At 35.9% G+C, this 13,299-nt stretch overlaps 2 protein-coding genes across 2 annotated transcripts; one reads left to right on the forward strand and one right to left on the reverse strand.

Moving 5' to 3' along the window:
* Positions 1–3,228: 3,228 nt before the first annotated feature.
* LOC132048830 (probable LRR receptor-like serine/threonine-protein kinase At3g47570) lies at positions 3,229–8,761 on the forward strand. Its single transcript, XM_059439514.1, has 3 exons — positions 3,229–4,206; positions 4,885–6,885; positions 7,362–8,761. The coding sequence occupies exons 1-3, from the start codon at positions 3,291–3,293 to the stop codon at positions 7,715–7,717; spliced, it is 3,273 nt and encodes a 1,090-aa protein (XP_059295497.1). The 5' UTR covers positions 3,229–3,290; the 3' UTR covers positions 7,718–8,761.
* A 12-nt stretch (positions 8,762–8,773) lies between these two features.
* LOC132051090 (uncharacterized) lies at positions 8,774–12,469 on the reverse strand. The gene is made up of 3 exons (XM_059442380.1): positions 12,339–12,469; positions 9,397–9,617; positions 8,774–9,291 (listed from the first exon to the last, which is right to left on the reverse strand). Exons 2-3 carry the CDS (start codon positions 9,586–9,588, stop codon positions 9,157–9,159), a joined length of 327 nt encoding a protein of 108 aa, XP_059298363.1. The 5' UTR covers positions 9,589–9,617; positions 12,339–12,469; the 3' UTR covers positions 8,774–9,156.
* Between the last annotated feature and the right edge of the window lie 830 nt (positions 12,470–13,299).

The raw sequence follows: 13,299 nt of genomic DNA on the forward strand, positions 1-13,299 counted from the left end.
TTTTCCTAGTCCAGATCTACCCAGTCCTAGTCATGGTTTACTTTCAGATCCTCCTTCCTCAAGTATAGACTCCCCACCAAATCTTCACACACCATATGATGATGAACCTGTCCTAACACCTATTCCACAACCCGAACCTGCTCCACAGGTTCCACCTAGGAGAACAACTAGAGTCACTCAACAACCAACATATCTAAATGATTACATTTGCAACAGTATAGTTTTTACTGATTTAAACAAAGCCTGTTTCACCCAACCTAACCAACCTAATGCATACTCATTCTCCTCTTTATCCCTCAACAATCAATCTGTTCTTCAGTCTCTATCTAATCTTAGTGAACCAACAAGTTTTCATCAAGCCTCACAACACACAAGTTGGCAATAAACAATGAACTCAGAAATCAAGGCTTTGCAAGACAATCACACATGGGATATAGTTACATTACCTATTGGCAAAAAGGCTTTGCCTTGTAAGTGGGGTTGTAAAATAAAACATTTATCAGATGGAAGCATTGAGAGACTTAAGGCCAGGCTTGTGGCTAGTGGGGATGTTCAAAGAGAGGGAATAGATTATGGTGAAACTTTTTCACCTGTGGTCAAGATGACAACTATAAGGTGCTTATTGACCATTGCAGCAAAAAGGGATTGGATTGTGTCACAATTAGACGTCAACAGTGCATTTTTGCATGGTGATTTACAAGAGGAGGTGTTCATGAAGTTTCCTCCAGGTTTGACACCTCCCACTCCTAAACATGTTTGTCTTCTCAAAAAGTCCCTTTATGGTTTAAAACAAGCTTCATGGCAGTGGTATGCTCGGCTTGCAGGGGCTTTAGGTTTCAAAGGCTATTCATCCTCCTTAAATGACTATTCTTTGTTTTTTAAGCGAAATGGAAAGCTTATCTCTATTCTAGCAGTGTATGTCGATGATATCCTAATTACTGGGGATGATTATTCTGAAATTAAGGCTCTTAAGTCTTTTCTCAATGATGAATTCAAGGTCAAAAATTTGGGGCACATTCATTATTTTCTAGGCATGGAAATTTTGCGAGAGAAGACAGGATTCATTGTTAGTCAGCGAAAGTTTACCTTGGATATGTTGAATGAATTTGATGCGACTCATTTGTCTCCGGTAAGTTCTCCATTGGATTCTTCTTGCAAGCTTCGCACAGATCAGGGCCTCGAATGGAAAATCCAACTCTTTATCGCCATTTAATTGGCAAGCTAAACTATTTGACGAATACTCGCCCAGATCTTTCATTTGCTGTGCTGTGCTTAAGCCAATGTATGCAAAGACCCTGTTCAACTCATTTTTCTGCTGCTTTTGAGGGTCCTTCGTTACTTGAGTGCAGATCCCGGCAACGTGACCTAGGATTTTATTGTTATGAGATGGGCAGTTACAAATTATGGAGAAGCTGGAAGTTCAACTCCAGCCTTTGTATATGGACCATCTCAGAAAAGTTCAAATACTAAACTTTAACTACCACCAAAATTTATACCGTGCATATACTTGAAAGTTAAATCCAATATTCTTCTTTTTTGATAGAATTATCATGCATGTGCAAATCACAAACATGTTGGCAAACCATTTTTTATGAAGTAAATTCTTTTATTTCAAACTAACTATCGCAATATGACTTTTTTTTTTTAAGAGATAGATTGGTATCGTTTAGTATTTCTAACAAAACATGTGCCAAGTTGAATTTATTATTGAAAATTGTAATACAAGCAAGTTGCATTGAAAATGTATAAGTAGGTCCCGTATTATGTCATATTTAATAGAGCTGTTCAACTATTCAACTTATAATATCTAGTATTTTAAAGACAGATAATAATGTTGTATACCAGTATTTTATTTAAATGCTAATGGGAATCCAAGTATTTTTCGTTTTCCCCGAAGATTGACTTCGCAATATGACTTCATATGGTTTGTTAAGAAAATAATTGGTATCGTTTATTTTTTAGTGAACATGTGCTATGTTGAATTTCTTCTTGATTATTTTAACACAAGTAAATTATATTGAAATATCCAATAGAGTTGTTCAAATTTTTAAATCTAGTATTTTAAAAGCAGACACTAATGTGGATATTAGTTTTCTTTTAATACTAATGTGGACACAAGTATTTTTTTCATTTTCCCCAAAGGTTGACTGTTTAATTTAATGAATAAAATCATAAAATGGTACATGTAAAAAGTAGCAAACCTTTGAAAGAAGACCAGCAAAAGTCCCTGCCATGAAAAAAAAAAAAAACAGAAAGAGTTTGAACTTGGCATGAACCAGGAAGCTTTGACTTGCAAGTTGCAATATACTAAAACAGGAAAAAGACCAAAAAATAATGGAGTAATCATAAGATCTCATTGCGTAACGTCTCTATTCTGTTCATACATCAGGCAGTATTTATTCAAAACAAACAGCAAATGTGAAACCGTGTAAGTGGAGCCTGTACATCTTGGGATGTGTGGTAGATACGGATTCAGAATTTAAATTTTATAGGCTCGACATTCTAAAACAATGACCTCAACGGTTGATAAGTAAATTCTAAATTTAACACATATATATTCATATTTTGAGAATTTCCTAACACATACTCCCTCCATCCCAAATTATGTGGCACCTTCGTACTTCGAGAGTCATACGAGTTTTTTTAACTGTGATTTTTCATATGCGTTAAATCATTTTAAATTATAAATTATTGTGACTTATAGTAGTATCTTTTATGTAATTTCAAATAAGTAAATTTTATTTCAAAAAACTTAAATATTCCATGTATGAATTCACGTCAAAATTTAAAAGTTTTACTCTTGAAATTCGAACCGTGCCAAATGAATTTGAGTATCAAAAATTTGGTCAAAACTATTGGTTCAACCAAACTAATACTCCCTCCGTCCCAATTTATGTGGCACCATTTGACGTGGCATGGAGTTTAAGAAACAAAGGAAGATTTTAAAATGTGGTCCAACACAAGTCTTATATAAATATGTGGTTGTAAATCATTCCATAAAGTTAAATTATTTCTAAATATAGAAAGGTGATATTCTTTTTTGGACAGACCAAAAAGGAAATGGTGCCACGTAGATTGGGACAGAGGGAGAATATTACACTCTACATCCAACCCCTGATGGGAGGGAGGGAGGGCAATGCAAATAATAACAGGAGTATATATTAGTACTAAAGGGGTAGTATTATAGTAATTCACACAAAACAATATTTGAAGAAACTGTTGCATTGCTTATTTGGTCAGCTAATCCACTCTTGTTTGGCTCACCGAAAAGACAATCCATCAAATCAATTATGGAAAAAACCAACAGTATTCTTATGTTAGCTTTTGCTGCTTTTTTTCTCCATCACGTTACTGCGTCTTTGGCTATTATTCCTAACATCGCCACTGATGAAGCTGCTCTTCTTGCTTTCAAATCTCACATTTCTTCTGATCCAAACAACGCCTTAGCAAGTAACTGGTCTACTTCCAGCCCAGTTTGCAGCTGGATAGGTATCACTTGCAGTGGGCGTCACAATAGAGTTACTGCTTTAGACATTTCTAGCATGCAACTTCATGGTACTGTTCCTCCACATCTTGGAAACCTCTCGTTTCTCGTTTCCCTTGACATCAGTAACAACACTTTCCACGGAGATTTTCCAAAAGAGTTGACTCGTTTGCGGAGGTTGAAACTGATTGATGTTACAAGAAACAATTTTAGTGGTTCCATTCCATCATTCTTAACTTTGTTACCTAACCTTCGATTCATTTACCTTTCCAACAACCAATTCTCAGGGGAAATTCCGTCTTCCTTCTCCAATCTGATAAATCTTGTAGAGTTAAGAATACAGAGAAATTCTCTTCAAGGAAAAATCCCTCCTGAAATCGGCAACCTTCGTTACTTAACAGTTTTAGACCTGCAAGGGAACAGGCTTACTGGCTCTATACCCCCATCAATCTTCAACATGACTTCCCTGGGAACTCTTGCTATAATACGCAATCGTCTTGTTGGTAAACTTCCAGCAGATATTTGTAGCAATCTCCCAAATCTTGAAGTGCTTTTACTCTCATCCAACTACCTAGATGGCCTAATTCCACCAAATTTAGAGAAATGCTCAAAGCTAGAATGGTTGACATTGTCTGGTAATGAGTTCACTGGAACTATACCAAGAGAACTTGGGAACTTAACTATGCTCACACTGTTGCATCTTGGAGAAAACCATTTAGAAGGTACTTTTTATGAATTATCTTTTGTTTTTTTGGGCAGAATACCTAAAGACTCCCTAAATTTGGTGTTTTATTCAAATCCCCTTAAACTATACCTGGTCCTAATTACCTCCTATAGTTGGCTTTTTTTATAATTGTCACCCCGTCAAACAATAACTGGTCCTAATTACCCCTTATACTTGGCTTTTCAATAGTCGTTAGCCCCTCAAAAGAAAAATGGTAAAAGAAAGAAAACTTGGGTTGTATTCTAATGGAGGAATAGAGAAGATATATGGAAGGAGATAAGGAAATAGCCATTGGAATGACTATATAAAAGGAAATAGTATTTTAGATTTTTTACACATCAGATTAATGTGGTTGTTATTTTACACTCTCACACGCCAAACGTCATTTTGAAATCACTTGGATTATAGAAAAGCCAAGTACATGGGGTAATTAGGACCAATTATTGTCTGAGGGGGTAACAATTATTAAAAAAGAATCAAGAAAAAACAAGTACATGGGGGTAGTTAGGACTAGACGTAGTTTAAGGAAGATTTGAATAAAACGAGCCAAATTTAGGGAGGTCTTCAGGTATTCTGCCTTTGTTTTTTTTGCTTTTTTTTTCTAAAGATTCCTCAAAAGCTAAGCATGTAATGTCAGTCTGAACTAATGTTTATACATTTCTTTTCTAATTCCCAGGAGAGATACCAGTTGAGATAGGTAATCTACAAAAACTCCAAGTGCTTGGGTTAAGAAGAAATAAGTTAAGTGGTGCTATTCCTGCAAAACTTTTTAACATTTCAGCATTGCAGATATTTACTATGTATGGAAATCAGTTATCAGGTAGTTTACCTTCAGATTTAGGCCTTGGAATGCCTAATCTTGTGGAAGTTTACCTTGGATCGAATAATCTCAGTGGACGAATTGCTCCTACCATCTTGAATGCTTCAAGGCTAACTCTTCTAGACCTTGCAAGCAACAAGTTTACCGGTCCAATTCCTGATTCACTTGGTTCCTTAGAGTTTCTTGAAGTCCTATACTTGGGCAATAACAATTTCATTAATGAGCCATCTTCTTCTGAGTTAGGATTCGTTTCGTCCCTGACTAATTGCAGATATTTAAGAGAAGTGGTCATTGAAGATAATCCTTTGAATGGTTTTCTTCCAGCTTCTATTGGAAATTTTTCTGATTCTTTTCGGATGTTTGTTGCACGTAGAAACAAACTGAAGGGCACAATCCCAGAAGAAATTGGAAACCTAAGTGGTTTACGTGTGTTAGCTCTGTCTCATAATGAATTCACTGGTTCTATTCCTGAGAAGTTGAGAACTATGAACAATCTTCAAGAATTTTACTTGGAAAATAACAGTCTAAGTGGAACTATACCTGATGATATCTGTAGTTTACAGAATCTTGGAGCTTTAAAGTTGACTGGAAATCAAATATCTGGTTCAGTTCCAGCATGTTTAGGAAATGTTTCTACTTTAAGATATCTTCATTTGGCTTTCAACAGATTGAGTTCCACCTTACCTGAAAGCCTTTGGAGCCTTCAAGATCTCTTAGAACTCAATGTATCAGCAAATCTGTTTAGCGGGCGTATACCTCCTGAGGTTGGTAATCTAAAGACTGTGACACTAATCGATCTGTCAAAAAATAGTTTTTCCGGTAATATTCCTAGTACTATGGGGGGCCTTGAAAAGTTAATTAGTCTTTCCGTGGCACATAATAAACTAGAAGGGCCTATCCCAAGCTCATTTGGGAAAATGGTGGGATTGGAATTCTTGGATTTTTCTTACAACAATCTTACTAGTGAAATTCCAATGTCACTTGAAGCACTCTTATATCTCAAGTACTTTAACATCTCTTTTAACAAATTAACAGGAGAAATTCCTAGTGGTGGTTCTTTTGCAAACTTCACCGGTCAATCTTTCATGTCTAACGATGCACTCTGTGGTGCTCCTCGCTTTAATGTGTCGCCATGTTTCCTCAAATCCACTAAGAAGTCGAGAAGAAAGAAAGCACTTGCAGGACTATATATTGTATTAGGTATTGGATCAACGTTTCTTGCATTGGTCCTCGGATATGTGTTGTTAAGATGGAGAAAGAAAAAGAAGAATCCAGGTCAAACCGAAGTAACTTTGGTGAAAAGACATGAAAGAATATCTTATCATGAACTTCAACAAGCAACGGACGGATTCAGTGGGAACAACTTGCTTGGTACTGGGAGTTTCAGCATGGTGTACAAAGGGATACTTAAAGACGGGACTCTTTTGGCAGCAAAGGTATTCAATGTGCGATTGGAGGGAGCGTTCAAGAGCTTTGAAACAGAATGTGAGATACTACGCAACCTTCGCCATCGAAATCTCACAAGAGTGATCACTAGTTGTTCCAACCAAGACTTTAAATCCTTAGTATTGGAATACATGCCCAATGGAACACTTGATAAGTGGATACACTCTCATGACTTGTTCTTAGACATCTTGCAGAGGCTAGGTATTATGATAGATGTGGCATCAGCGTTAGATTATCTCCACAACGGGTATCCAACACCTGTGGTGCATTGTGACTTGAAGCCAAGCAATGTCTTGCTAGATCGAGACATGATTGCCCATCTAAGTGATTTTGGCATTGCAAAATTGCTAGGTGATGGGGAGACTTTTGTCCAAACAAGGACTATTGCAACCATTGGATACATTGCTCCAGGTAATAAAACTTTCAAACTTGGCATGTTTTAGGTTTTCGGATTTCAAAATCACTGTCATGTCGTGAATAGTATTTTAGGGATTATTACACAGTGAATAATAATGCGTAATTATACTTAGGTGAACTATGATATACGATTGTTATGTAGAGAGTGCCAACATTAAGCATATTTTTGTATTTGGATACTTTTATCCAACTATTGCTAATACACATTCATATTCCTGTTCTATCACCCCCAATGATACATAGATTACCGTATAAGTCATATCAGTTTTAGTGATACAGAGTTTAGTACTAGCACATGACGCTGCATTAATTTGCTTAATATCGAAAACTAGACATTGTATTAATTATGCAGATATTATGTTAGCAGTGCAAACTTTTATACTGCATACCAAACATTTGTATTAGTTACACGAAATTTTATTTCGGATTATTAGGAAACTTATCTAACAAGATTTCACCCATGATTGCAGAATATGGACAGGATGGAATAGCATCCAAACGCTGTGATGTTTATAGCTTCGGTATCATGATGATGGAAACATTTACTGGGAGGAGGCCAAGTGATGAATTGTTTACTGGAGATTTTTGCCTAAGATATTGGATTAATGATTCTTTTCCAAGTGGAGTTGGTCAAGTTGTGGATGCCAATTTGTTAAGGCCAGAGGAAGAACATATTAAAGCAAAGATGCAATGTGTATTGTCTATCATGGAATTGGCTTTTAGTTGCACTTTAGTGTCCCCTGATGCAAGAGTTAACATTGAAGATGCTCTTTCAGCCTTAAATAAGATAAGACATCAGTACGTCACTAGTTGTGCAAAGACTTAAAAAGAGTTTCTTTAACTCTTTTATTTCAGTTTTCAATGATTATTTAGGCCAGTTTCATCACTCCACATGATCTGTGTTGTGTGATTCAGAGATTGTGAAGAAATAAGCTACCAGTGAAGAAGAAACGAAAGGAATAAATCGCGTTTCTGTAACATTAGCTGCTTTAATATTGCATCTTTTTCAGGAGACTATCACTGCATGCAGAAGAGATGAAAAGTTTTAACCGCAGAATGCAGATTCCATGCTATATGATTGCTTTAGTATTGCCAATTATTACAAAGTTGTTGTACAGAAACCTTGTATTGCATCTATGACCAATCATTCCTTTGATAGCTCAATGGAGTTGGTGAGAACTAAAAGACGAAGTGATAAACACATGTTTTCTCATCTACAAAATTGAATGTTTTTATCCCTATATCTTTTTGTATGTCTATTGAATGTCTTTATCCCTCTGTCTCAACTACAAAAAAAATTGAATATCTTAATCATCCCTCCTCAAAAGACTAGATCTAATAATCTACAGAAACTAGTACATTAAGAGCAGCCTTTCTCCATAGAGCAACTGCTATTCTCCAGACTAAGGATGTCATCACTACGAGCAGCCTTTCTCCATAGAGCATGTCATGGCTTTATCAGTTTTTGGGACTCGAATCTTCCACTAACACACTTTCATATCCAATGAAGTGAGAATGAATATGTTCTACAATGCCATTTCTAATCATTTTTTTTTTTTTTTTTTTTTTTTTCTCATAAAGACAATTTGTGATCATTGTTACTCGAGTGAACTCAGAGATCTTATCACTATTCAACATAGCCATGTAGTCAGGCTCTTAGAGCATTTGGCCCTCATGTCAATTACAGTAGCCTCTTAGAAGCAACTAGAAATATTCACACTGCACTTGGAAGAATAAGCTTGAATTAATAACTTCTATAACATCAAGGTGACAATCCTAATGTTGCTGTCATGGTCTCGGACCACCTACTAATCAATCCATTGGGTAAACCATTGCATCATCAACTAGCTAATAGACAAAAACCCCTCGACACCACTGACAAAAAGGTAAAAAAATGAACGAACTGGATCATGATAAAGTCTTTTATTACATGAAGAGCTTACGCCATCTTTCTTTAAGCGTTGTTGTTGACACCACCAACTAACCTAATCAACTATCTGGATTACCCCCAAAAAAGCAGTCATTAGTTTCTATTCTCTAAGCAAGCGCCTTCATAACCGCTACTAAATAACAACCCGAACCACCTCAAATGATAACCTGAATAGGGAGATGCAAGGTAGTTTAACAAGAAATGACTTGAGCAAAAGCTCCTACTACATTTCTAACAACTTTCAAATGCCCCAAAATCATATCTAGCTGCACTAGCACATGATCCCATTTGGAGGAATAAAATCAAAGAGGTAAACAAGCAAAGAATTTCAACCATTATTGAAGGGAATTGGCTGCAGGGACTGGTTGATGGTTTACAATCAAAGGAGGACGAAGAGCTCCGTGGTTAGCTTTTTTTTCCTTACGTGCATTGTACATCTCTTCTGTCTCGATGACAACCGACCTTTTCACCTAAGATCAGTACAAAAATGTAATATAGCTAATTACTACTTCATGTCGAAACTATCATAGTTGCATAGAAACAAAAAAGGCAAAAATTCATAAATAATTTAAAACCTGCTGAAGCATTCCCCTAACAGTAGGTGTGCTCCATCGCATCACAGTCCGGTTGCATTTGCCAAGGTGCAGTGCCTCTAAGGTACGTCTATGGAGCCTTCTAGTGCCTGGAATACCCCTCACAAGGGTTATGTACAGATTAGAGCTCCAAGATATTGGAGCACAAGCTTTAAAAGCATTGTAAGCACTCATCTCTTCCTGTTTTTCTGTTTTTTGCTTTCCTGCAGCAGAAGTAACACGAAACTTGGCATCAAGGAAAACCTTTTAAACAAGAAGAGTATGACAGGAGGTACGGGATCTAACAGATCTGTTTCGGAATGGTATTTCACAAAACAAAATGTAGCTACCGACAGCATGTTGAGGAACTTAGTAATAACACACACAAGCTAGATGCTAATCAAAGTTACATGTTAGGTTTAAAAGAAAGAAAGAAAAGAAGGAGAGGCAACGAATCTACATCAGCAAGAAGTCAAGTTAAGTGAGGTCAAGGAATAAATGAGCTACTTCTATACCTTCTTTATCAGAGAGCTGTTATATACCTATTGAACATATGAATAATATTAAATAACTAAAAAAACATATGAATAACTTCTCCAGCAGTAGTTGATCCATTTACTAACACATTACTACCAAATCAATATAGGGATCACGTTGAGAATATTAGGGGTGGGCGTTCAGTTCTTCGGTTCGCTTTTTCATAGTTCGGTTCGGTATTTCGGTTTCGGTTTTTTGAGAGTGGACACCGAACACCGCACCAAATTAGTTCGGTTCGGTACGGTTTTTTGAAGTTCGGTTCGGTTCGATTTTGGTTTTTTAATTCGGTTTTTTTGGCATGGGTTAAGCAATAGTCACCCGTTAATAATATTCAAATTTTTCCAGCTAATTGAAGAATCACATAGACCTATCCATCGACCAACAGTCCAACACTGGACCATAACTTGTACTTCAGTTCTGTCCAGTAACAGCAGCAAATATGCAGATTAAGAATTTACTCAAACGAACATCCTCAGGCAAAGAAGATTCATATATAAATCCAACATTAGATAATCCTAGAAAAAGATTGATATTTATCAGATTGAGCATCTAAGACCTAGCATCTTCTGACCCATAGCCAAAAAAAAAAAAAAAACACATGGGATCCTCCAAAATTATGCACTCTTTATAGCAATATTAAAAGGACTCTGATTCAGCAGAGAACAAAAAGCAGCAAACATGCAGATAACAGTGTAAATTCAAGAAAATTTAACAGATCTGGAAAATACCACACCCAATACAAAATTACAAATTCAGTGATTCAAGAATGAAGAATGTAAGCCACAACCTGTTTTTTTTCTGAATATACTTCAAGAATGTATGAGCTAAAGCCTAAAACTGAGAAATTATAAGAAGAAAATAAAATTACCCTAATTAAGAAATTAAGAACTACTATTGGTGCGAAATTAAGGCTACTACTGCTGGGAGCTTGGAAATTAAGGCTACTAATTGTGCCTTTGTGGGAGCAGCCGCAGGAGAATGGAAATGAATTTAGGAAATGAAGAAATCACGTTAAGGACTTAGGGAGTTAGGGTATGTGAAATGAAATTAAGTTTGGGCTTGGATAATTAATTTGGGCCTGATAGTGAAATGGACTGAGGACTTATGTCTGATATATGAGTGTTGTAAAAAATATTGCATTCATGTATTAAATATTCGGTTAAACCGAAAAATCGGTGATCCGAAACCGAATACCGAATTTGTTATTTAAAAAAATCGGAACCGAATCGAAAAACCGAAACACCGAAAACCGAATTAATTCGGTTCGGATCGATTTTTCGATTTTCGGTGTTTATGCCCACCCCAGAGAATATGGATTTTCTTACCCAGGTTTATGTTTCTTTTTTCTTTTTTCTTTTTCTTTTTCTTTTTGGTTGATTATTTGGACACATCCTTTATGAACATGAAACTACATATCAAGAAAATCTGTTTTCATATTTTTATTATCTTCCAGGATACATGAGTAAAATCCAAAAGCATCAAAATCCATAGATTGATGGTGGAAGCTGCAGAATTTAGAGACTTAACTTTCTCATTAAGGTTATATGTGAAAATATGAAAAGTACTCGACTTATATTGACCATGATTCGGCCCTGATTCTTACATAACAATATCTTGTTTATATTTATCTAGTTATCTTGGAACTTTGGATCATTATCACCAATATCAGTAATGTGGCCTAAGTGGGTGAATGTTAAATTCTCCATAAAGTTTTTTTTTTTTAACTGGTAAGTAGTGATATTATAAAGGGAAACGGTCAAATATGCCACTAAACTTTGGGAAATGGCCCCACTATCCATCAATAGTTGGGATAAAATGCGCCCCTACCGCCACAAAATTGGTCCAAATATGGACCTATTCACTAACTGCGGAAGCTTCCAACATGTGACCTTTTTTCACAAGAGAAAAGGCTCAAATTTTTCCCTTGAACTTTGCAAAATGGTCCAGATTTTCCCCTGAACTTATGTGTATGCAAAAATAGTACTCCCTCTGTCCTGTCCTAATTTATGTGATACACTTTCTTTTTTAGTCTGTCCCAAAAAAAATGTCATCTTTCTATATTTAGAAACAATTTAACTTTATGAGATGATTGATAACCACACAAAAAAATCTTAAGCTTATTTTGGATCACAAATTTCAAATGTCTTCCTTTTCTTTCTTAAATTCCGTGCCTAGTCAAATGATGCCTCATAAATTGGGACAAAGGGAGTATTACTCAATTGTCCAAATTTTCTTCAGCATTTTGTGTATGCATTATGCTCATGAGTATATCTATTTGATTTTTGGATCAACTTGCACGCACTTTGACTATTTCACCGGATACCGGCCACCTCCCACTAACATAGGTACCCGGTAACTTTGCCACCAAAACTTAAGCATATAAAAGAAATCACCTAGTGTCTTTTTACCTTCGCTACGATTTGAACTTTGAGACCTCGTGGTTCCCTACCCCCCATATTCCTCTACATACGAAACACATCAGTGTTTTAGATATACTCTGAATAATAGTGTCTTCAAACTAGACATTCAATATGGGTTGAAAGGAAGAGCAAATATCACTACAAATTGTGCATTCTTTGTCACTTTGCAAAAACCGGAGTGACCACAAAAGAAAATGACCAAAATCAATTGACGTGCAATATCGATTTTTTTGCATGTTCAAACTGTCTTCCAGATAACATGAACATTCTAAGGATCAAGCCTGAACCTTTTCTCAACCCAAACTGAGCCAAGAAAAAAAAAATCTCCTGAATTCTGGTTTTCTTTCTAATGGACATAAAAAAATTATGAAACAAAGATATTCTATCGACACCCAAAATCATAAATTTTCACACGAGCACAAACAAATTTACACAGATTCCAAGTTCATCCTCACAAAGAAGACGAAAAGGAAACTTTTTGGGCTAAAAGCAGAAAAGGGATATTAGAGTGTCATTTTACAAACTTACTTGGGACATTTAATTATAGGTGATGTTTTAGTTTTAAAATTGAAGGAAGGTGACTCAAGTTTTAATTATTGAGTAGAGGTGACAAAATTTGATTAGTGATTAAGGGGCTTTGAGCTTGCCCAATAGTTTCATTTTTGACACTTTGACCCTCAGTTTTATTTTTAATACTTTGCCTTCAAGTTTTATTTTTAACACTTTGGCCCTAAACTTTACTTTTATCACTTTGCTCCAAATTTTATTTTTAACACTTTGACCCAACCATTATAAACCCTAAAATACCAAAATCGGGGGGGGGGGGGTAAGCTCCTCTTAGGCATCGTTTTCTCCATTTTTGTTCTTCCCATCTCTTCATCTTCTCTTCTTCTGCTGTTGCTATCTTTTTTCTTCTTCTTCTTCTTCTTCTTCTTCTTGGTCCGCCATT

This window comes from Lycium ferocissimum, chromosome 3, assembly GCF_029784015.1.
Source record: "Lycium ferocissimum isolate CSIRO_LF1 chromosome 3, AGI_CSIRO_Lferr_CH_V1, whole genome shotgun sequence".
NCBI classification, from domain to species: domain Eukaryota; kingdom Viridiplantae; phylum Streptophyta; class Magnoliopsida; order Solanales; family Solanaceae; genus Lycium; species Lycium ferocissimum.